Below are 25,747 nucleotides of genomic sequence, written 5' to 3'. Positions count from 1 at the left end.
GAGGTACTTTTATCAAAATTTACATTTAATTTTTGTTATTTAATGTGTATTTTTATTTAATCTCTCCACATTAAATTTTAATTTTATTAATATACACATATTTAGTTTTTTTTAATTATAAAAGAACGTAAATGAGAAAATATTAAAAGAAATTTGTGATACAAAAATATATAAATACATAAGTCTACAGAAATGACTGTGCCGAAATATATAAAATTGACTTTTTTGAACGGAAATATTTGTACCTACATGATTGTACCTAAATATATTATAATGAACCTAAATGTATGTACCGAAATGTATTATATTGAATTAATATACCTAAATGTCAATACCGAAATATATGTACCAAAAATGTAAGTACCTAAATGTCAATACCGAAATGTATGTACCAAAATGTATGTACATAAATGTCAATATCGAAATGTATGTACTAAAATATATGTACCTAAATGTATGTACTGAAATATAATATATTGAATTAATGTACCTAAAAGGCAATACTCAAATGTGTGTACCTAAATGTACGTAACGAAGTGCATTATATTGAATCAATGTACCTATATGTTTGTACCGATGATATACCGACATATTCAAATGTATCAATGTACCTAAATAAAGAACATACAAAATTGTTATCGGAATATATATTATAAAAAAATTAGTCGCTTAATTGTAGTCATTAAAATATATTATGATGAATGAAATAAAAATTAAATTTAAATGTAATTAATACATTAAAATATAAAAAAAGATAAATAAAAATTGGATTTTAATCGTACACAAGGTTATAGTCTAAAACTCATCTTTTTTAAGGATTAAAATGAAGTTTTCTAAAAACAAAATCAGTAACATATAAACCTAAAATTGCAAATTAATCCAAAAATAACAAATAATTAGATAAAAATTTATAGCCGTATACATTTCTATATAATTTTTTTAAAAATGAAAAATTATGCAAGATGAATTTGTCTGTCAGAACATTTTAATTGATACTATTAGTCAAGACTCAAAAGTTGGATCTTAATTCGTTGACTGGTACGCAACTATGAATTTTTCTAGATGCTAGCAATCTACGAATTTTCCTAGATGCTAGCAAATATATAGACCGAGAAGCTAAGTTGCTTACATACATACAAAATATTAAAGTCCCAATTAAGACGTTGTGCTGGCCAATAGACCGAGAGAAAGCAAGTCATTTACATACATACAAAACTATCTCAGTCGTCCCGATTAAGACGTTACTAGCAAATATATAGACCGAGAGAAAACAAGTCAAAATTACCTCAGTCGTCCTAATTAAGATGTTACTGGCAAATATATAGGCTGAGAGAAAGCAAGTTGTCTACATACATACAAAAGTATGTCAATCCCAATTAAGACATTACTAGTAAATATATTAACTGAGAGAAATCGAGTTGTTTACCTACAAACAAAAGTATATGTCCCAATTAAGATGTTACTGGCAAATATATGGACTAAGAGAAAGCAAGTTTATATACATCCAAAAGTACTTTAGTCGTCCCAATTAAAACGTTAGTAGCAAATATATGGACCGAGAGAAAGCAAGTTGTTTACATACATACAAAATTATCTCAGTCCCAATTAAGATGTAAGAAATTTAGTAACATTTGGCTATATAGATGAGAGAATTATGTAGTACGCTACTGATAATTACTTATTTCAATGTACCTTTCCATGTTTTTGTTAAAGAAGAAAAAATTGACTATTAATTTTAAAATAATATAAAATTATATTAGCACTTTAAAAATATCATTTTGCACTCTAAATTTTTTATAATTACTTAATAAGAAAGAAAAAGATATTTGTAAAAAATGTAAAATAAGATCTTATGAGTGGTCATCAGGACATCTAACATTTTTGGAGTGGAATGAGGATCCTCTTCGGATTCACTTTGTGAGGATTCCGGGGATCTTTTAATCACGTCCGTTCATCGTACATTGTACAATCATAAATCATTATAAATTTTTTATTTAAAATTGAATATAAACAAAATAAGACAAAAAGTAAAAAGTAATGAGAATATAAAATGTTGATGTGGCTTAACCATGACCACAAAAATAGGAGGGGATGAGAGGGCAGACAATCCAAGTCCTATATATACACACACACATGCATGTAAATAGTGTACACAGTTCTCTCTCTGAGTGTCTCCCATTATTTTCTCACTACTTCCCTACTGCACAAAGACACGCACACATGCATTTGCTTTAGTTTCTCTGTTTAGAAGGCTAGGGAGGGCAGAGTGATTGAGAGAATGGAGAGGGAAGATAGCTGCGGCACACAACTCATCTATGGAAACTGCGAGTTTAATTCTTATGGGCTCGACACCTTCGTAGAGAGAGTGAAGTTTCCCAAGTGTAGAGAATATGTTGTTGTTTCCATCATAGGTCCTCAGAGTGGAGGTAATGAATAAGTGATCTTTACCTTCAATATTCAGTTTGATTGGTTGCGCTCTATATATATAGTTTTCTGAAATTTGGTTGCCTACATGAAATCACAGGAAAGAGCACTTTGATGAACCATCTGTTCGACACTAAGTTTCAGGAGATGAATCCAGATAGGAGGTTTGTAATTGTGACTTATGAATTTGCACCATTTAGCACGTACGCTTATTTGTTTTCGGCACAAGTCGGTATTTGTGTGTGTATATATATACGTTTCAGGAGCCAAACAACGAAGGGCATTTGGATTGCCAAGTGTGTTGGCGTTGAGCCTTGCACCCTCGCCTTGGATATTGAGGGTACTGATGGAAGTGAGAGAGGCCAGGTAATCTTGTGTTGAGAGTAATTTGTTATGTGTTAAGAGTGTGTGTTAGCTATGAGATTAGTTTTCGTCACTAGATAACTTACTCAGTAAAGAAAATTTATGGAATTTGATACAGAAACAAACCTTAGGAGCTACTATTTGTGAAATATTGTTGAACATCCTTGGATTTACTCAATTTCCTCTGCAATTTTGGGCATTTCCAGGATGATACTGCATTCGAGAAAAAAAGCGCTCTATTTGCTATGGCAATATCCGACATTGTGATGATAAATATGTAAGTTCTTTAGTTTTCTGGGATTATTTGCGCCTTGGCTATTGGACCATTTTACTGACTTTAGTTACTCGTAAACCATACGTTTGATGTATGGATATTTCAATTGGGTAGTGGGCATGTGTGGATAGTTCATACACAACAGCTATTAGTTACTAGTAAACCATACGTTATACATATATATTGACAGCTAGGACAGTATGGGAGAGAGGGAATAAGATATTGACAGTATGGAGAGAGGGAATATTGCTCGTGAAAAGGAATGATGTATATTCCTTGACAGATAGACTATCACATGGTTTTGTTGCTATGGTTTGTTGTTTATTTTTTCCCTAGTTGCTGCATCATGACAGCAAGCACAACACCTGTATTGCTTTTCATTATTGCATGCGCGTATGTAAGATGTATGTATATAAACAATGCTGCTATTGCAGCAGAAAAATAAGAATGAAAACAACAAAGTTGAAACCAAAACTTCAATATGGTATCAGAGCAGGAACCATAGGGTCCTGCCTCTGTTGATTATCTTTCTAGCCTGTTCTTCTTCCTCTGTTCATCATTTGTTGTGATGGCAGAAGATACCTCATCTAGTCATGAGGCTACAAGTTCCTCAACCTTAACACCAGCCAACATGATACACGGAGAGAGCAACCTACGACTGTGCTCTGTGTTGTTGAATGAGTTCAACTACTTGTCGTGGTCACGAGCTATATCTCTTGCCCTAGGAGGAAGATCGAAACTAGGGTACGTAAATGGAACCATCAAGCCTCCAGAGACTTCCTCAGCTACCTTTGATGCATGGCAATCAAATGACCAGCTTGTTATGTCCTGGATACTTAACTCGATGGAGCCCAAGTTGTCTGAGATCTTCAGCTACTCAGATTCTTCACACATCTTATGGGAATCGATCAAGGAAATGTATGACAGTCAACACAATGCTGCTCGTGTGTTTGAACTGAAGAAAAGCCTCGCTGGGCTTAAGCAAGGTAATCAAACTTTCATTCAGCATCTTGGAAGCATGAAATCTATGTGGAATGAACTTGATCTATACCGTCCACACACCACTGAATCCGCTGTACTCTTGAAAAGGGCTGATGAAGATAAAGTGTTCCAACTATTGGCAAGTTTGGGAGTTGAGTATGAAGACTTGCGTAGCCATTTACTAATGACTCCTGAGCTACCATCTTTCGTCAACGTGTGTCATGCAATCCAAAGAGAAGAAACTCGAAGGAAAGTAATGCATGTTGAGCCCCGGTCTAGCTCAGAAGCTAGAGTTTTCACTAGTAACCACAACTCCACTAGTGAAAGGCCTTTTAATGGAAGAAAAGCTGACTGGAAATGCACATACTGCAACACCAAGGGACACGTACGGGAAAAATGCTGGATTTTACATCCTGAGTTAAAACCTAAGTTTAACAAGGAAGGAAAAATGATCAGGGATGGGAAAGGGTTTGCGCCTAAAGCTTTCCAATCTCTGAGTTGTCAATCTAATGAGATGTCAAACTTCACCTCAAATCCTATCTCCCTGATCCATGAGTTTGCCGCCTTTCTCCAAAAGAAGAGTGATATCGCTGAAGGTAACAATGTCACCACGGAAAATCCCACATAAATGCTTGGAAAATTTGCTGGTTTTTTGGCAAATTCAAACACCACTACATCCGGCAATATCCCAGGTATCATTTGTGCACTTTCCACGGCTCTCAATGTATACCTCACACACGATTTTTGGATTATAGACTCAGGTGCCACTGACCATATAACCAACAAACAAGCTTGTCTACATGAGTTTCAAAAATTACCTAATCCTACTCATGTGTCTGTAGCAAATGGGAAAGGGGAACCAGTCCTAGGAAAAGGAAAAATTAAATTGATGGGGAGTGATGTAGAGTCTACGGCACTATATGTACCCTCATTTCCATTTCAGCTTCTGTCCATAGGAAAAATCACACATACTTTGAACTGTCTTGCTATTTTTTCTCCTCACACAGTTGTATTTCAGGATCGAGTCACTCAAAAGAAGATTGGTGAGGGTTTTTTCTTAAATGGTCTGTACTACCTCTCAAAGGAGTTCAATCAAGTTAAGGAACCCATTGCCAACCTAAGCCATGTCCAGAAGCATCAACTTTGGCACCAACGCCTAGCTCATCCCTCCGAACCAGTAATGTCTAAGTTATTTCCAAATTATTGTACCAACACACATGAGTGTGAGATCTGTCAAATGTCAAAAGCCACTAGGCTACCTTTTGTACCCTCTAAATCTAGAACTAGTAAACCCTTTGAAGTTGTACACTCAGATATTTGGGGACCTTCCCGTGTTGAGTCATTTGATGGGTACAAGTATTTTGTTACATTCATAGATGACTACTCTAGGGTTACTTGGTTATATCTCTTAAAGTCTAAAAGTGAATTTTCTACAGCGTTTCAAGACTTTCATAAGCTAATAACCAACCACTTCTCCTAAAAAATATGTACCTTACGATCAGATAATGGCACCGAGTATACCTCCAATAATCTGTCAAACTACTTGAGCAGTCATGGTATCTTGCATCAAACTAGTTGTGTGGGTACACCACAACAAAATGGTGTAGCCGAACGCAAGAATAGGGATTTATTAGAGAAAACTAGGTCTCTTATGTTTCAGATGCAAGTTCCCAAGAGATTCTGGTCCCAAGCACTCCTTACTGCAGCCTATATCATTAACAGACTTCCCACTCGTGTCCTAAATTCCAAATCACCTTTTGAAGTTATGAAGGGAAGAACGTCTGATTTAACTCATTTCAGGATTTTTGGGTGCACTTGTTATGTTCACGTTCAAGCAAACCATCGTGATAAACTCGAACCTCGAGCTATCAAGTGTGTGTTTATGGGGTACTCAAGTTCTCAAAAAGGATACAAATGTTATAACCCACACACTGGGAAGCTGGTTGTCTCTAGGGATGTACGGTTTGATGAACACGTTCCTTTCTTCAACAATCACTCCCCAAATAGTTCTCAGGGGGAGAGTCTAATGGATATGTTTCCATTACCAACTCTTGCTGAAATCCATACAGACACCCCCCCATATCACCCTATAAGTGATCCTCCAGTTGATGAGATGGTCAGTGAAGACATACCTCGTGCCCCAGCATCAGTTGTTGCCACACAACCAATTGTAGCAGCACCAAAACGAAATCCAACTCGCGATCGCAACCCTCCTCGACGGCTACAAGAGTACATTACTTACAGTGCAAGGCATCCCATTTCTGAAGTCCTTACTTATCACAAACTGTCAGCATCTCATGCATCTTTCCTAAGTCAGTTGGCAAACAATGTTGAGCCTAAAAACTTTCAAGAAGCAGTATGTATGCCTGTGTGGAGAGATGCCATGCATGATGAGCTTAAAGCACTGAATGAAAATCAAACTTGGAGTATAGTAGATCTTCCCAAAGGGAAGAAAACCGTAGGGAGTAGATGGATTTACAAGACTAAATTCAATTCTAATGGTACCATTGAAAGACACAAGGCCCGATTAGTTGCACGGGGTTTCACTCAAACTTACGACATTGACTACAAGGAGACCTTTGCTCCCGTTGCCAAAATGAACACTGTGAGGGTGTTGTTATCAGTAGCAGTCAACCACGACTGGCCCTTGTTTCAAATGGATGTTAAAAACGCATTTCTTCACGGTGAGCTCCAAGAAGAGGTGTACATGAAGCTACCTCCAGGACACCCTCAAGAAAAAGAACCTTCCAAAGTCTGCAAGCTTCATAAAGCTATATATGGACTTAAACAGTCTCCTCAAGCTTGGTATGCCAAACTGAGCTCCGTTCTTGAAGTGGCAGGGTTCAAAAGGAGTCATGCTGACTCCTCTCTCTTTGTTCGAAATGGTGTCCAAGGGAAGCTTGTAGTTCTTATATATGTTGACGACCTTATCATCACGGGGGACAACATGGATGAACTCGAGGCTCTTAAAGGGTCACTTCACCAACAGTTTGCCATTAAAGATTTGGGATCCTTGAAATATTTTCTGGGAATTGAGATGGCTACCTCCTCTAAGGGTTTATTCTTAAATCAAAGGAAGTATGTCCTTGACCTTCTTGATGAAGCACATATGGTCAACTGCAAACCTGCCCGCACCCCTCTTGCTAGCAAACTTCAACTGGATGCTCCAGGTACCCTTCTTTCAAATCCTAATGTGTATCAACGCATGGTTGGGAAACTCATTTACCTAACTATCACAAGGCCTGATATTGCTTACTCCGTAAGCCTTATCAGTCAGTTTATGCATTCTCCTACATTGGTACATTGGGAAATTGTCAAGAGAATTCTTCGATATCTCAAGGGCTCGATCGGCAGAGGCATACTCATGCAGAAAAATGAGTCTAACCACATTCTGGCCTATACCGATGCGGACTGGGCTGGTAATTCCCTTGATCGAAAATCCACCACAGGTTTTTGTACCTTTGTAGGTGGAAATCTTGTCACCTAGAAAAGTAAAAAACAAACAGTGGTTGCACGGTCCAGTGCTGAAGCTGAATATCGGGCCATGGCAGCAACAGCTTCTGAACTCATCTGGTTGAAGAGTCTACTTCTTGATCTTGGCTTCACCAGCAAGGAACCCATGTCCTTATTCTGTGACAACCAGGCTGCCATGCATATTGCATCCAATCCTGTATTCCATGAACGGACTAAACACATTGAAGTTGACTGCCACTACATCCGCAATCAAGTTCAATCCAACATCATCGAAACTGTGTACACTAGAAGTCATGATCAACTTGCGGACATTTTCACGAAAGCTCTTGATTTTACACAGTTTCAACGGTTATTGTTCAAGCTTGGATCAATCAACGCCCTTGATCCAGCTTGAGGGGGAGTATTGACAGCTAGGACAGTATGGGAGAGAGGGAATAAGATATTGACAGTATGGAGAGAGGGAATATTGCTCGTGAAAAGGAATGATGTATATTCCTTGACAGATAGACTATCACATGGTTTTGTTGCTATGGTTTGCTGTTTATTTTTTCCCTAGTTGCTGCATCATGACAGCAAGCACAACACCTGTATTGCTTTTCTTTATTGCATGCGCGTATGTAAGATGTATGTATATAAACAATGCTGCTATTGCAGCAGAAAAATAAGAATGAAAACAACAAAGTTGAAACCAAAACTTCAATAATATACATAATATATCTTTAAATTATTTCGGAAAACTTTGCTTCTGGTCCGTGATTGACCAAAATTTTTAAACTGAAACTTCATTAATTTGAATACTTAATTTGATTGAAGGACAAAATATTAAATTTCAGTATTAATTAAGAAATTTATAACGAAAATTAACAGTTCCTCTTTAAAATGTGCAAAGATTAATACCGCATAGGGAGTTTTAATTTTTTCTTCAAATTTTAATTGAGTGAAAAAAAAAAGTATTTTTATTTTTAAATATTGTTACCTTATAAATTACAAAAGGGTACATTTTATTATAAAATATGGGTACATTATAGATAATAAAAAGTGAATAGATTTTACACTTAAAAATGGGTACATTTTACATTAAAAAAAATTGGTGCATTTTACATATACAAAGTGGGAATTTTTTTTGAAAACTGGGTACATTATAAATATATGAATGTGTACATTATAATGCACAAGTATGAAGGAAGATTATGGTTGACAAGTATTACAGGCCAACAACTATAAGTTTTCAAACAGCTGTGGGGACTGAACCCATCAGTTGAAAGACTTAGTCTAAGGTTTCTTGGGTCTTTCTAACAAAATTCATATCAGTTCATAAGGATTCAATTACATATACACACATGTGATTTCAGATTATTTTAGATATCAATTGGAGATTCAATTATCTATACAGGTGGTGCCATGATCTTGGTCGGGAGAATGCTGCTAACAAACCTTTACTAAGAACTGTTTTTCAGGTACTCAATAGCTATGATTATATATGACCGTGTTTGTCTCTAATTTAATCTTAAATATCAAACGAGACCCTAATTCTCTAGTATATTGTCGTCTAACGGTGGATATTATGTAACTTTTGAGTGTACTATAGGCGAGGTTGCGATTAATCGGCACCCCTGATGGACAAACTGCGTTGTTTTTTTATCATTCGTGATAAATCGACACAGGTCTGGAGATATATAATATAACTTACTTGGCTAGTAATATATGTACAAGACCATTCTGTTCAATTACGTTGTAGTCCTTCCTTACAAACTAATTCTCTAGTTTGTGGCCATTCGTTAATTTAGACCCCGTTTAAAAATCTGGAGCTTGATTTAAGGAAGGATATAAAGAAGGTATTCGTACTACGTAATTAATTTTGCCTTCATCTATGATTTGATTTTGTTGGTTATTTCCTTTTCTTCGGTATGCCTTACACTATAATGGTGTGAACAAATTCTGCAGATATGGGATGCAGTTCCGAAGCCCCAAGCCCATGAAAGGACCCCGTTCTCTGAATTTTTTAGCGTTAGATCTCTTGTCTTGATTATTCTTGATCATCTTCCCAATCATGGATTAAGATCGGGACACACAATTTTGACACAATTTCTCAAGGCCCATTCCATAAGTATTTCAACAATCTAACTGTTTATCTTTTAAGTTTTTCCTCAAATCATTTATATAAAAAATCACCCAAATCTGAAACAATATGACAACTAAAATATGGTCATTTTAGTGTTTCTTTGTAAAACCATATTCTTCAATTTTCTTCACTGAAAATAAATATCTTAATGATTTTAGATTTGTCTAATTTTTTGTAAAAATGATCTATGAATGATAAATTATAATATAGACATTTCAGAGCGTTGAAAAAAGTTACGGAATGTGAACTACAAGAAAATCTGTTAAAATGTGTGTCAATGTGTTTCCCGATCGATCGTCTCTATCTATATGTATATGTTGTCTCTGATTTTGACATCCTTTGATACGTAGGTACACGTAGTTGGTTTGTCAAATTATGAGTTTCTGAAGGAGAAGTTTGAGGAAGAGGTACCCCTCTCTTGCTTTATCAAAAGCAATTCATTATATATCTCATGTCAAGGTATCCGATTATACCTCATGCGGAAGTGCAACCAAACGATCCATGCTTCTTGTTAATTGCGAGCCTTCCGTGCCTTGAACCACCTTGAACCTCCATTGGACAAGTTTCGCAAAGATCAAGAGGGTTAGCTAAAGTATTTCGAGTTGCCCCATGATATTCAACTCCCAAGTCCCAAGAGTTATGGTTATAACCCTAGATAGATCTAGAACTATAGAGAAAGGGTATGGGAGAAGGGAGCACGAATGTCCTGCACTTATAAAATCTCACCCACTGCTCCCAGTTTCGAACAAAGTCATAGGTGGGTACTCCGATAATAGAATAATACGAATAGGGGCTTAAGAAATTATTAGATCACCGATAAACATTTGATGATTACTTTCTTTAACAACTAAGGACATAGTTCATGTGATTTGGGTTTTGGGTTGAGGTGTTTTGGTCTTTCGCTTTTTGGGATTTGGGTTGGGTATGTTTTGATAGGGTTTTAGTCCTTGGTTGTACAAGAAACTTTCCCTACCAGTTTTGAGGGAAGCTAAAGTTTAGTTAGGTACCTTGTCGGTTGTACAAGAAACTTTCCCCACAAGTTTTGAGGAAAGTTAAAGCTTAGTTAGGACCTTGTTGTTAAACTCCCTTCAAAGGGGAGAGAGCACCTTGCTGTCTTCAAAATGCCTTGTTGAAGAAGTAAATAAGGTGACTTAGCTTGTCAAAGAGAAGATATCAAATGATAACCTTAAAAAACAAGTAAACTAGAACCCACCAAAAAGAACCTCAAATTAAGTTTATTGAATGAAAATATGAAAGCTAACAAACTGTAACTAGGTAGACTGATGCTTTAGCATAGTGGTAGAAATCAATCATGTCTATACACTCTGGTGCAGATTCGATCCCCTTTGATTCCCATCCCCCTAACAACTAACTATTTAAGCATATCATTTGTTAAAAAAAAAAAAAAAAAACCTAAGGAAGCCTATATGTAGTTTTGTACAAGGCTTCTTTTCAAGGGAGTTTCAATGAAAAATGCTTGGATTACATTTATTTTGACAAAAAACCATTTAATAACTTTATTTAATGAAAATGGCTTAAACTTATCGCATCCATCACACACACTCTCTCTCATCTCCCTCATTATTTCTTAAATTGAACACTAACTATTTCTTAAACTAAACACGGGTACTACACTATTTCTTAAACTGAGCATGGTACTATTTCTAAAAACTTAACACAGTGCTATCATTATTTCTTAAACAAAACACTGGTACTACCATTATTTCTTAAATTGACTATTTTTTAAACTGAACATGATACCACTATTACTTAAACTGACTATTTCTAAAATTGAACACGGGTATTATTTCTGAAACTAAACGTGGGTTGGCGAGCACGTTGCATGCGCATTTGGATGGGTTTTTTTTTTCCTTTCCTTTCTTTTGTCCTTATTATTGAATAAAGTTATTAGATAACTTTTGGATAGAATTCAAAGTTTTGAGCCATTTTCATTAGCATTTCTTATTTTAAATTATGGCATATGTACTATTTACCAAATCTTACTTCACCCCCTACAATCAATGTTGTTTCATTTTACCACCTGCACTCTTTCTTCATGTCCCTCATTACCCCCTACACTCTATATTGTCACCCTTTACTATATGCACTCTTCCTTTATGTCCCACTTTAATTAACCTATTAATTCCATCAACTAAGTTGGTTGTGTAGCATATAACATTTCATGTTAGTGGAACCTATGGGTAAAAGGAGGTGTGTTAAACTCAAAGAAGAATTTGATTTCTTTAGATCAAGAGAAAAAAGAGGAAGAGAATGTTGAATTTCAGGATTCGCAAGTCAATTTCAAAGTTTTTAGATCAATGTGCATAGATTTAACCCATCAAAATAGTTGAAAAGACTAAATTGTCCATGACTTAGCACAATTAACAATTCTCTTAATCTATTTTATGGAACAAGGTAAAAAGTAGGGCATTGAGGAAAAGTACAAATAGTAAAGTGAGATAATATAGAGTGTAAGGGATTAAGTGGGGAAGAGCGTAGGTGTCAAAGTGAGACAATATCGAGTGTAGTAAAGTGAGATTTGATGAACATGTGTCATAACTAAAAATAAGCCTTACATAATGACTGTTAGCTCTAGATTTTCTTGGTAGAAAAATAATTAAACAAATAACAAAATACCCAACACGTCGTAAAAACTTAAAATGGTGATAAAATATGCCGAGAAAGTCCATATGACATAGCAAAGCTGTGTGTTGAACTTGTGATGTCGCAGTCTTTGTAACGGGACGGGAGTCCAAATTTGCAAAGTAATTCTTGCTCGTGGACTTGATCTTTAATCCACTCCGACTCCATCTGCATCATATGTTCCAAGAAGCACAATCTGCGGCGACATATTTGCAAGACCGCGTCAAAGAAATTGAAAGAAATTAAAGTTTGAGCTAGCAAATGAACCAATTTTTAGTTGTCCGCCGAGGAAGACGAAACCTAGTTTTAAAAATCACTTTATTAATTGTGACTGCACAAAACTCCTTGAGTAGAAAAGTGAGCGATCCCAGTATCTATCAGATCAATGTGTGCAAGGACCAAATTCCCTTGCGGTGTTAAACCATGGTTTTCGTATAGAACTTTACAGTGGAGCGTGGTACTTACGTACATTTGACTGTATCATGCAGGTTGCTCAACTGAAGCAGCGTCTTGTCAATTCTACTTCTTCAGGAAGCCTTCCTGGTTATAGAAGGCGTGCTGTCCCTGCCTCTGCATTTTCTCTCATGATACAGCAGATTTGGAAAGAGATCAAACAGAACAAAGACCTGGATCTTCCTTCTCAAAGGGTACTTTGTTTGTTTCTTATTAAATTTTCCCATTGGACGTAACAATATTTGTGGTCAGGACTTCTCATAATCAGATAACCATCTACAAATAATGTTTTTATATTAGGTTATGGTTGCCACCATGCGTTGTGAAGCAACTGCCGACAAGACATTGGGACAATTCATGGAAAGTGAGGTATGTATTAATCAGTTATCTCCATTTGTTAGATGCTAACTTAAGGGAAGTTTTATTGGTTGTTGCTTGGATGAACATTATTTAGCGCTGGTTGTCATTACAAAAAGCTGCTGAAACTGGTCCTGTACAAGATTTCGGTAAAAGGGTCAGCTCAATTCTATACTACTATCTTTCTGAGTAAGTTCCACTCTAGTTTCTACTACTTATGATACTTTATTTGTATGCCTTGATAAATATATATCTTGCTTATTTGTGCATCACATATAGATATGACAAGGAGGTCGTGGACTTTGACGAAGGTGTAAGGAAGTCGAAACGACACATGTTGGAGTCGAGAGCATTGCAGGTATGGCTACTTTATGATCTTCCTCTCTAGCTAATCGTTTCGTGTCAGTTAAATACTTATTCTCAGGTTAGGATGGTCCTTTGGGACCCATGTAAACTTGTACTCAATAAGTAAGGATACAACACGGTTACATGTGCCTGAAAAGAAAAGAGTACGAATAGAACTACTTTGTGCTTAATGTTAGAAAATAGGGGCACAGTATGATATTTGTGCTTGTAAGTTTGTGCTGTACGTGTAGTTTTCTAGTAGTGTAGTTAACAAAGTTTTAGTTAGGTCTGCACACTGCAGCTCAAGGAAATAGGGGCACATCAGTATGATATTTTTTGCTTGTAAGTTCATGTTCTTGGAAAATAAGTTCAGTTTCTTAGGCGCAGTTCTACGCATAAGGTATGCTTGTTCAAGAGATAGGATATATAAAATGAAGCATTGAACCGATCCATAATTCAAAGTCAATGAGCCTTTTATTTTATTCTTATTTATTACCATTAATCCTATTCATAATCTTGCTTTCCTCTGGACTGTACAGTCTGCCCAGGCTGTGTACAATACCATGTTGGTACACTTATGCTCTAAAGCATTTGAAGGGTTTAAAGTGAGGGCGGCGTCACTTAACCCAGAAAAAGGATTTGATGAATCTCTTCGTGCCTGTATTCTTTCTTCCATGCGTGAATTTCGCCAATGGTGTGCTGGTATATATCATATCCTTTGTGATTCTGTTACTTGTTTCTCAAGGCATACAAATTTCTTTAAAACAACATCATTGTTGGCATTTCATCTACTTAACTAGATGAGTTGAATTAACCATGCTAAGTTATCCTTTCAGATGCTTCCTTACAACATAGAAATTGGAGTTTTTCAACCATTGTAGAAAAGCTTCAACGCGATATAGATGTACATGCAGCATCATTTATTCGTAGTGCAAAGTTGTCAGAATTGAAGCTCAAATATAAGGTAGTATTTCTACACAAAATGAATCTCTTTCCTCACACAATATCTAATATGTGTTGGTCGCCCATACAATGATAGAGTCAATCTCCATTAAAGACCGTCTTCCGTAACTTGTTGGTTTTGTGTGACATCTGAAGTCCAACATGTCTTCAGTTTGACTGGCATCAAATAACTTATTGTGAACTCTATTAAAGACTATTAGATAGTGTATGAGCAATTATAGGGTCAATTTTTAGAGATTAAACTCAATGTAGTCAGTTTTACGTGCTTTAGTATGTAGAATTATTAAATAAATCATATGTTGATTATGTATTATTACTTAAATTACTTATTTGAGGGCAACTAGTGCTATGGTAATGGTATAATGATATTTACTCTCCATTTGCAAGTGTGAATTCTCAGGTTCGACTTCCTTGGAAGACGAGTTCAATATCAATTTATTATGGCTTGGTATTGTGCAGCTTAGTTGAAATATTCAACCACCCTTTAGCGTAAACCATATCGTTGTATTATAAATTAAAGAAAATTACTTATTTGGGAAACTTTGTATAATGTTGACTGTAGGAACAACTTGTTGCATCTTTAACTAGTCAAGTAGACCCTGCGTTTGGGGATGGTGGAGAAGGCATGTGGGTTTCAATAAGAAGAATTCTTAAGCTTGAGACTGAAAATGCAATATCAAGGTTATCTATACAGGGTTTTGAGTTGGAAGAAAAAGAATTCAACGCAATGAGGCAATATTTAAGCAACATTGCCAGAAACGTGGTGGAGCAAAAAGCAAGAGACAATATTGTTGCTGAAAAAGTTTTGACCGAAATGAAAGATAGGTAAAGCAAATTTCTCACTGTATATATATAAATATATATATACTCTTGTCATCTTTTTGGTTGCTTAATTATCAGAGTTTAATTGGTTAACAATTTTCAGGTTTTCAAGGGTCTTCTGTTACGATAGCAATTCACAGCCTAGGGCTTGGAAAAAGAAGAAGCATATCACAGTTGCTACAGAAGAAGCCCATTCTGCTGTAATCACTGAGAACAACTTAATTTAATATAAATCAACGGAAGTTTAACATTGACATAACATTATTATGTTTTTGTTTAATTAGTAACCTTTTTTCACTCTCTTTTTTGTGCAGTCTCTTAAGATTTTGGCGGTTATGGCTACCATTGACTTGGATGAGAAACGAAATTATGATGAACTCTTTTCTTGTTTAACGAAAGAAATTGAAGACTCTCTTCCCTCGAGTTGGAACAATGTATTACTAATTTAATGTGTTTTGCTTAGTTTAATATATATATATATATATATATATATGGAAATTTAAAAAAAATGAAATTAAAATAGATTTTTAATTGAATGGAAATTAAAATAAAAAAAATAAGAAAAGTAGGAAGTGGGAGAGAGAAAGTGAAGAAGTAAAACTCTGGTTACATATGCGGGTGAGGGAAAGAAAAAAACAAAATTTTTTGTGCAAAATTACTTAATGCCCATGACTTTTTTTTTTAGCTAATATTTTCTTTCAATTATGCATGGATGGGTGTAATAGTATTTCATTAGTTTTTTTGTCAACAAAGAGGATTTTATTAAAAGATACAATAGTATAGATATAGATAGGATATATATAATTGAACTGGCAGTTTCTTATTGAGAATTGATTCTGAACTAGGTTTCCTTGAAGGATACCCTATTCACACCGGTACAGTGCCAACGACTGTGGTACAAGTTCAAAGAAATGACTCAGAAATATATCGTGGAAGCTACTTCATCCATGGTATATTTTATAACGGATCAGCTTTTATTTTACATTTAAGTTGAAAATACCGTGAAGCTTTTATAGAGATAATGGGGAGTTAACTCAAGCTAATATAATACTTAATTTGCTGCTTTGTATTTTCAGGAAGCTCACAAGCGCCATAAAAGGACAATGGCGAGGAAAATAGCACTTGGTACGGCAGCCGCTGCGGTTAATGTGAGTCTCGCAGTTATGGGAATCCCATCCATTGGCGGAGCCACATAGAGACTAGGGTAGTCCAGGGCCCATCCTGGAAATACATTTATATTGATTATGTAGTAATTTTTGCAATAATATGCATGTGGTGTGTTGGTATGTCAGGTTTTAAAGGTTTCATTAGGTCCCGGGGTCGACGCCTGCTGACAGAAAGCTACTTTATGGTTTTTTTTTTTACCAATTACCATATATAACTACCCTTCTGCTAACATTCTGATTTCTTTTAAACCAATTATTTTTTGGGTCTTTTGATATGGGTCCAATTGTACTAAAAATTAGACATATTTCAAAAGTCAAAAGTCACTAAAAATTGGACTTATTTCAAAAGATGGACTATAAAATTGGATTTCTTTCAAATTTTCCCTTATTTTTTTGTTAGTTCATATAAAACAAGGTATATATATTCGAGAGGAAGATTGAATGATATTAAAAAAAAAGTATCGTAATAATAGATTATTTTTTTGTTAGTTCATATAAAACAAGATATATATATTCGAGAGGAAGATTCAATAATATTAAAAGAAAAATATCGCAATAATAGTTTGAGCTAGTTATAACGTTATTATCAATGTTGCGTTAGATGTCTACACAGGTTCTATTTATTATGACATCTCTCAATACTAATTTTTTCATACAAATTTTAAAGCTCCATCACTCTTGTTTGATTCAAAATTTCCATGATATTACTAATTTTTTTTAATAATTTCTTTCATTAGTTTAAAGGCCCCTCCTGGCATGAATTTCTGGCTCCGCCACTGATCCCACCACTTTTATGATCAATACCAGATTGATTAATTGGAATCAGTTAGAATTAGTAGTTTAATGTCCAATTTTATTTTTCGTTCGTAGTTAAATTTGTCTGATTTGTAGCTAAATTGGTTTAAAACATTTTCCTTTATGCACGAGTTCGAATCTAACTTCCCCAGTATCACTTAAAAAAAGATTGCTTCTAGTTGAAGGTACACATTAGTTTATGTTGTTTCTAGTTATGAAATTCATGTCAGTTTACGCTGTTCAATAATGGAAAGAAAAAAAAAGATTTACAGCTCTGTTAGTAGTCTCGCAAAAAGAGGAACATGATTCGAATTTCATGACCGTCTCTTGTTGCGCAGTTTATTGATCGGTCAGGTCTGCTCCTCCAAACCCATCCATCATCGCATTTGCTGAAGGGAAATCAGCTCTAGTCGTCAAACTACGTGAACACTGGAAATAAAAATGATAAGGATTTAAAGAAATTGTAAACTGGCAGAGATTTGTTCTGAGCAATTAAAAAATAAAGCTCGTAGATGTATGTGAGAATCTGCAACAGGAAAATACTGAAGCAAAAAATGCCTCCACCTGCTTCTTAAAATAACACATGGCATGCCCACTTGCTCAGCTTCAGCTACACCAGACTGGCTTCCTGCAATAAGAACACAATCGCATACAGGTAGTCCAGCAACTTCTGCCCCAGCTCGCTATGCAGCAATGGTCTTCTCTAAGCTGGCAGAAAACAATTTACACGCCAAAGCGAACAAGAAATTCAGTTGGACTATATTACTCTACTCGGTTATAAACACAACTAATATGAGAAAGAAGGGGCTATATGACGCTGAGATACTAAAATTGAGATCAAGAAAAATCAGTACGACAGCAAAGAAAAGAAGGAGAGGAACTTGCACAGCATTTGCCGACCATAACAGCAAAGGATTAAATACAACATATATGAAATCACTCTTTAAGTTGAGTGCTGAATCATACATAACCGTGCAAACGGTACAAATTGGTATATAATCTCTTCCTAGTCTAATGTGAGTAGAATCATACATAAACGTGACACAACCACAAGTTTCTCTTAAATCTTGAACATCAAAAAACCCATTAAACAAGAATAATCGGTAGACACAAACCAACCTTGACGATGTCGAATTAACAATAACAAACAATAAAACTAAATGAGATGAGCTAACCTTTCAGACAGGTTAGTATCAAATATACACTGAGCTTTAGCAATGATGCAATCTCCCCTGCAATCCTTTGTTTCTCAGCAGAAACTGGCCCAGAAATCAAGAACAGAGTCCTTTAGTACCAACCATCTGCACTGGCAAAATGTATATCACCAACATATACATGACAATCAACGGAAGATGAAGAGTCTACCTGCTTTTATTGCCTCCTTAGCTAGATGCTCATCCACGCCAGAAGATAATCCTGTATCATTTACCAGTTGATTATGCAAACTCTGTTCTACCTCGTTAGGGTTTGGACTGGGAACGAAGACATTACGTTAGTCTAAAGTACAGGCACTGTTCAAATTTTTGTTGATTTTGTTTTATTTACAACAAAGCCATGGGATTTGAGGCTGGGTTGGAAGGTAGATAGCTAAGTAGGCTTTGAACAAAAATGATTGCGTATAATTATATACCTCAAAACAGCATGGAACCAACTTCTTCCTCAAATGATCCAAATTTCTGTAATCTGCAAAGAAAGCAGATTTGTTAGCAACCTAGACACTTTCAAATTTAAAGCCACATTCTGCAATTTAAGCCAAGTAAAGTAAAACCCTCAATTAATCCCCAACTACAAACCTGAATGAAACCTTCAATTAAACTCCAAATTAAACTATTAACAAAACCCAAATTAAATCAGCAATCAGGAAAGATAAAAATATGCCTATTAAAAGCATTGCATAACTGAGAAAGCTACATTTCTAAGAAAGATTAAAACCTTTTTACAAAACACACCTACTGAAAAGCCTCACATTTTTAAAGATTGGAAGTTTTTGCTTAAATTTTGTTTCCTTCATCTGTTTAAAGTTCATTTTCTCTCTCTATTTTACAACTCTACTCACGCATATTCACAACATATTTACAACTTGGAATAAAGAAGTTTTGGGAGCGAGAGAAAGGGAGAGGGAGGAGTGGAGATCTGAGCGCCATTGCTGCAGATCCTCAATTTCATCAGTGAGAGAGATGTTTAGAGATTTTTTTCCCACTTTTTGATCAGAATGTCAAAATCTCATGTGGCCCGTAAATCCGTCCTTTTTTTTTAATTATAAATGGTTTTCAGTTTTACATATTCTCTTACATATGCTTTAGTCCTTGAAAGGTGGCTTCTTGCTTGTTTAAAACTAATTGAAATTTGTTAAAAACTATGGCATGGACATCATTCAGCACCAGCCAATTTTTTTTTTCCAATTATCTCAACATTTTCCAGAAAAATATTGAAACATATAATTGCATATCCAACACAAATTTAGGAATACAATCAAAGAACATGAACACCAAACTTTGTACGTGGTTTGACTACTTGCCTGCACCTATATCAACACTCAAAGTTCACTCTAAAGCACAATACTAAACCAAACTAAAGTTTTACCGTGCTAAAGCTGCAAACAGGGGAGCTTGGAAATTAATATTGTTGTGGCATGTGAATTCCCAAATGGTATTAAACTATCAATGATCATAAGATAGCTAATGATGAAAAAGAAACTGAAGAACGAAAAACAATGATGCATTTGAACACATGAAGAAACTTGTTTCAAAATTATACTACCTAGCAACAGAGGATTAAAACAATAAATAAAACAGCCTTCTAACACCCTTATCACACAAATAGAGAAGCAACAAAACATGGAGAAACAACCTAGCAACAGAGGGATATTCAAAGGATGAAAAGCAGAAAAGGAACTTGAATTCGACTTGTTGAGAAGGAAACAGCAGCAAAGCATGAAGAAAACAGAAATGAGCACAGTGCAATACCCCAAGTATAAAAGACACAACCTTACTCTAACAGTGTACAAAACAGTGCACCAAACAGACTTATCTTCCTAACACCCAACTAAACAGGCTATAACCATCCATTACAATTTTGTCGAAACAAAAAAATGTCAATCATAGTTTTAACAAAGCAAATGGGAAACAAACAATAAACAATGATTTCTGAACAATGTTTTACCTGTTGAATCAGATGACAAAACTGAAAACCCTCTCCTCTCCCATACCTCCCTCAGACATCCTCTGCTCACCAACCCCGTGGGGTAACCTGTTAACCCCAAAAAACGCACATCATGCTCTCTGCCCTCTCTCTCTCTTCCCCTGTCCATCCGTCCCTCAAAAAGTGGGAAAAAAATCTCCAAACATCTCTCCCACTCATGAAATCGAGGATCTGCAGCAATGGCGCTGAGATCCTCTCTCCCTCTTCTCGGAGGCATGGCCTCCCATCCCCTAAACCCTCACCGAATATGTGACTTTTAGTTTTTGACTTTCCTTTGGCAGGACTTTTAATTAAGCATGCATCTTTGGTGTAATATTATCATATTCTTGAGGTTTGAATTTTTTACTCTTACTTTTGTAACCATTATATGTTTGCGTATCTATCTTTTGGGTTATCCATCAATTAAAAATTATTATGTGAGGATTTTGATTGTTGACTTATCATTGGTATATTTCAAGTGGTTTTTGATATTTTGATAGGTGTTGGAAAAAAAAAAGATGAAATTGTTTTGCGCTCAATGCATAGTTAATCTTAAAATAGGGTTTATTAAATTGGTTTGATGATATATAGGTAGTAACAAATTAATGATGTCAACTTCTACAAGGAAGAGGCTGATGAGAGACTTCGAGAGGCTGCAACAAGACCTGCCTGCGAGGATTAGTTTGGCGCTGAGATATACCTCACAAATTTGTGATTCCATCATAATTTCACACAAAAAAAGATCAAATTTTGATTCAAACATCAAACAAAACAACCCCATTTGTTACAGATAGGATCAACCAAATAAAGAATCTATCAATATGATTTTCAACCCAACTATAAAAAGGAGCTTCATAACAGCACAATCAATATCATTTCAACCCAACTGAAAGGAAACTAATTGTATGCCATAAATTCCATGGGTTATTTGATTTTGCTGATTAAAAAGAATTGAAGAGTACTGAAAATTAGTAAACCCCATCACAACATATCATCAGTGAAGAATTAATTATTATAAACTCAAGCTTTGATAGTTAAATGTTAAGGATCAATAATGATAATATTGACCCTTTTTAAATTTTATAATACCTCATCTATAAACTGGGACACCTTGTGCTTAAACAGCTTCAGTTCTGTAAACTGGACTTCTTGAAGAATTTAGCGGATCTGCAATAACATTAAATGAATGCATTAAAACCTTTATCTATTACCTGCCAAACCACTCAATGAGCACCCCAAAAAATGGTGATATTAATATAGAAGATAAGGATAAAAAAGATTTAGTGAGTAATGACACGCCAATTACATGTCCAGACACCCCTCTGTGCGAAAGCAAGTAAAAGTGACTATATAATATAGGTTTCATTGTGAAGAGAACTTGTATAAAGAAAGGTAATCACTTCAAAACTTATTTCCATTGATAAACATCAACATTAATTTTGCATGAGACATATTTCCAATTTATTTAGAATGACACCAAAAGATTTACTCCATACGATTTACAGTCAAACAAATAGCATAAGATAAAGAAAACATCTATGTTTCTCATTCTGACTTCGCCAAATGGCCTAAACTATGAGAAATTATCAAATTTGGTTCTAATTATTATTGTTAGGGCATGAGTTTTGTTGTATGGAGCCCATTTCATCCAAGTTCTAATTATAATTGTTGTAATACACAGAGTTCAGTGCAGAGGAGTTTGATATATAACAATTAAAATTCACATAAAATTCGGTTTCCATGTAATGAGTTCACGTTTGTAGAAGCAAAGCCTCAAAAATAACTAACCTCGCCGACAACATTATATTGTTATCCTAAGGCGCCCCACTAATCCTCGCAGATAGGTCTTGTTGCAGCCTCTCGAAGTCTCTCATCAGCCTCTTCCTTGTAGAAGTTTACATCATTAATTTGTTACCACCTATATATCATCAAACCAATTTAATAAACCCTATTTTAAGATTAACTATGCATTGAGCGCAAAACAATTTCATCTTTTTTTTTCCAACACCTATCAAAATATCAAAAACCACTTGAAATATACCAATGATAAGTCAACAATCAAAATCCTCACATAATAATTTTTAATTGATGGATAACCCAAAAGATAGATATGCAAACATATAATGGTCACAAAAGTAAGAGTAAAAAATTCAAACCTCAAGAATATGATAATATTACACCAAAGATGCATGCTTAATTAAAAGTCCTGCCAAAGGAAAGTCAAAAACTAAAAGTCAGCAAAATAAAATTTAACAAAAGATTTATGCCAAAGTAATGCATACAATTTACCTATTTTATAATGAATCCAATTCATAAATATTTGGAGTGTAGGCGTTTCTTCCTAACAACACCCAAAATATAATTCATTAATAGATTTAATTCATTCCATATATAATCATCCTAGGGTTATTGTGTTGCCCTCTTTGTGTTTTCTTCTCCGAATAAATATGGAACCAAACTTATGAACTGTCTATCCAACTCAATACACAAAAACCGAGCATTATCAAAATAGGTAAAACTTAAATTTCTGCATACAACCCAATAATATCAATCAAATTTTCCTTTGTATTTAAAGTAATTTCATCCCAAAAAGCAAACTAGCAAACCTGCACCCATACCGTACTCATAAGAATATATAAATTCTGTAGCTAATTAGTAATACAGCTACCACCTAAGTTCCTTTGTCGGTCGTACCCAGTGCACAAGGCTCCCGATTCAATCGAGGGTTTTTACAAATCCAAAACTACAAAAAAAATTGAGAAACAAATTTAAAGTTAAGATCGATGAACACCGTACCTTGAAAACGGTAAACATGCAAAATCCGATCACAACTTTTCTTAATAAATTTCTCATCTTTTCCTCTCATCGAAACACAAAATCCAAAGATCCTGAAAACTTTATTCTCTTTTCATTTCGGGTTTCAACCTAAAACCCTAATTTGAACCAAAATGCATAGAAAGAGGAAGCACATCGGATCTAATACAAACCTTCATTCTGATCATTCTCTTTGAACTTGTTGAATTATATTAAACTACATATAGGGAGAGGGAAAATAAAATTGCCCACGCGCTGCTGTGGGTTTTGAAACTGTAATGCAAGACATACTATGAATATTTTCGACAGAAAGACAAATTATTTAGATTCAGTTCACATCAACATACTGTGCATAATGAAGAGAGTGTATATTTGTAAGTTTGAATTAATGAAACATGCAACAACAAAATATACTGTTTTTATCCCCCCCCCCCAGTCCTATAAAACAGAAGCATAAATGGAAATGATGTTTGAATTTAAGTTTTATGTCTATTCACTTCCGCTAAACAATCTATTTCCGCTGTCCTACTCTGTCCTACATCACAGAACAAAAAGAAGGTTACCTAAGAATTGATGCATTCATCTTTTAAACATGCAACAGAAAAGCAGTCATGCATAAAAAAGGGTACATTGGAAATAAATAGATCAACTTAAGTGCTAACAGCCAATCAACAAATTGAACATAATTTGAAGTTTTAGTAGAATGAGTTAAGAAAAAGGAAGCTTGGTTTCCGCATGAAAGAAAAGATCCGCTTGAAATGGTAGTCTTTCAAGATGTTTTATGGTATTTATGCGAATTCTGAAATGCTATAAATGTAAAAGTTACTTGAAAAGCTTTTTCTGCGTTGGTTTCTGTAATCACTCCTACTGCAGCATTTGCAGCCAATATCATGAGAATAACCTGTGCCCCATTAATTTCAAACAATAAATTTTTATTAAGTGTCTAAGACCGAGTTGTATCCCACGTGCTTAATCAACAACAAACATACAAAACAGTTATCATATATCATAAAATTCCAAGTCTTAACTTGTAAAGTTTCAAGTGCTCAACAAATTTAGAACAATGTATGTTTCAATACTTAAAAAAAAAGAAGACATGCATCAAAGACTTTTAGGTGGAAAAAATATGCATTGGCTGAAATAGAGATAATTAGGATTTAAAATGTTAAAAATTTTCTTTTTGGCTCATTAATTAGATGCAAAAGTGAGATTGTATGAACAATTTTACACCCGGAAACATGAACCACACAGAATCACAACTGATCTAACAATGAGAAAGTATATAAGACGAAACACTAACAGAAGGCTAAAACACTCTTTTAATTGATCTAACAATAGGCTAATAGGATTAACTAAAGCATTAGAGACTGCAACAATGAGAGTCTGAAGATTAAAGTTATTGTTGAATATCCTTGAAAAACATTTTCAGTAAATCTGTTGAGAAAAATATAGAAACTTAGGATGCTATGCAATTCCATCATCCAGGATAGCACATATTTACCTGCAATCCAACCTTAAGCCAACATTTTTCTATCTATAGCATCCATCATCATACCTAACACATTTCTCAGTAGGGGCACATGAACAATCATAATTGAGATTTCATAAGTTTATTTTTTGTTAACTATAATGAAATTTATAAAACAATTTTAGCAAAACTCGAGTCTAGATAATGGAGTTTTGTTCCAGTTTAAAAAATATTGACTTGTGTTCTAAACAACATAATGCATTCACATTTCAATTGTCAAAGGGCATCATAATAATCCCCGATTAAAGATATTAAAAATCAGAACTTCTTCTCCAAGTTTTCATTCAGTTTATTTCACTTGTCCATCAGAATTTTTTTCAAAGAATGATCAAATAAAGACAATAGCATGCCAAAGATTAAAAATCCTCATTTCAAACTTTGCTAATGCATAGCTATGTTTGGTTTTCTTCTCCAGAGACCAGACTGAGAGAGGAGTCAAGTTCTCTAGTACACCATAAATCTCCCGTTCGAGAAACCACCACCACCTCACTTGCCACTCCCTCGATGCACCAACTTGCCACCACCCTCATGTCTCACTCCCTCTCTATTACTCTCCCTATTTCCCTCACCTCTCTCTCTCTCTCTCTCTCTCTCTCTCTCTCTCTCTCTCGATACTGTTGCTCTGCACAGAAATAGCAAGGCGACGACCGTCGCCATTTTTCACGGAGAACTACGGCACCACGAAACCACCACCATTAATCTCGCCACCTACGTAACTTTTACCATCCCCGAACCAACCCTCTGCAAACTGCCCTTATCCCTTCTAATTTCAATTCTTGTGTTTCTTGTATGGTAACCATTTCTTGCACACTCAAATATTTATATACCAACTGAGAATAACAATATAAATCCCACACTTGAAAAATTCACCAAAAAAGCGACATTAACCACCATAGTTTAAGAATCCAAATCCCAAATTTCAATCTAGTTAATTAAATTACAGAGGATTCTATCTACCTCGTGAAAACAAATATGTTCAGTTAAAGAAATTCCCTAATCACTGCATCTTAAACTACTTCTTAACTATGTCAGCCATACCAATC

The 25,747-nt window shown here is 35.1% G+C and overlaps 1 protein-coding gene across 2 annotated transcripts; it reads left to right on the top strand.

Annotated features, from left to right (window-relative positions):
• The first annotated feature begins 2,148 nt into the window (after positions 1-2,148).
• On the top strand, positions 2,149-16,531 carry LOC103428482 (protein ROOT HAIR DEFECTIVE 3 homolog 2-like). Of its 2 annotated transcripts, XM_070822696.1 has the most exons (20): positions 2,149-2,426; positions 2,525-2,588; positions 2,688-2,790; positions 2,994-3,064; positions 8,910-8,973; positions 9,105-9,180; positions 9,304-9,351; positions 9,461-9,523; positions 9,989-10,045; positions 12,770-12,928; positions 13,035-13,103; positions 13,189-13,280; positions 13,371-13,449; positions 13,976-14,138; positions 14,273-14,400; positions 14,962-15,224; positions 15,325-15,421; positions 15,536-15,655; positions 16,067-16,171; positions 16,298-16,531. In XM_070822696.1, exons 6-20 carry the CDS (start codon positions 9,133-9,135, stop codon positions 16,415-16,417), a joined length of 1,611 nt encoding a protein of 536 aa, XP_070678797.1. In that variant the 5' UTR covers positions 2,149-2,426; positions 2,525-2,588; positions 2,688-2,790; positions 2,994-3,064; positions 8,910-8,973; positions 9,105-9,132; the 3' UTR covers positions 16,418-16,531. The 2 variants fall into 2 exon arrangements, with proteins under 2 accessions (XP_070678797.1, XP_028954025.1); XM_029098192.2 differs by lacking the exons at positions 9,105-9,180; positions 9,304-9,351 and having other exon boundaries at positions 2,162-2,426.
• Positions 16,532-25,747: the final 9,216 nt, after the last annotated feature.

Source organism: Malus domestica, chromosome 05 (assembly GCF_042453785.1).
Source record: "Malus domestica chromosome 05, GDT2T_hap1".
NCBI lineage: Eukaryota > Viridiplantae > Streptophyta > Magnoliopsida > Rosales > Rosaceae > Malus > Malus domestica.
The sequence above is the reverse complement of the archived record's forward strand: the minus strand, read 5'-3'. Positions and strand labels throughout refer to the sequence as shown.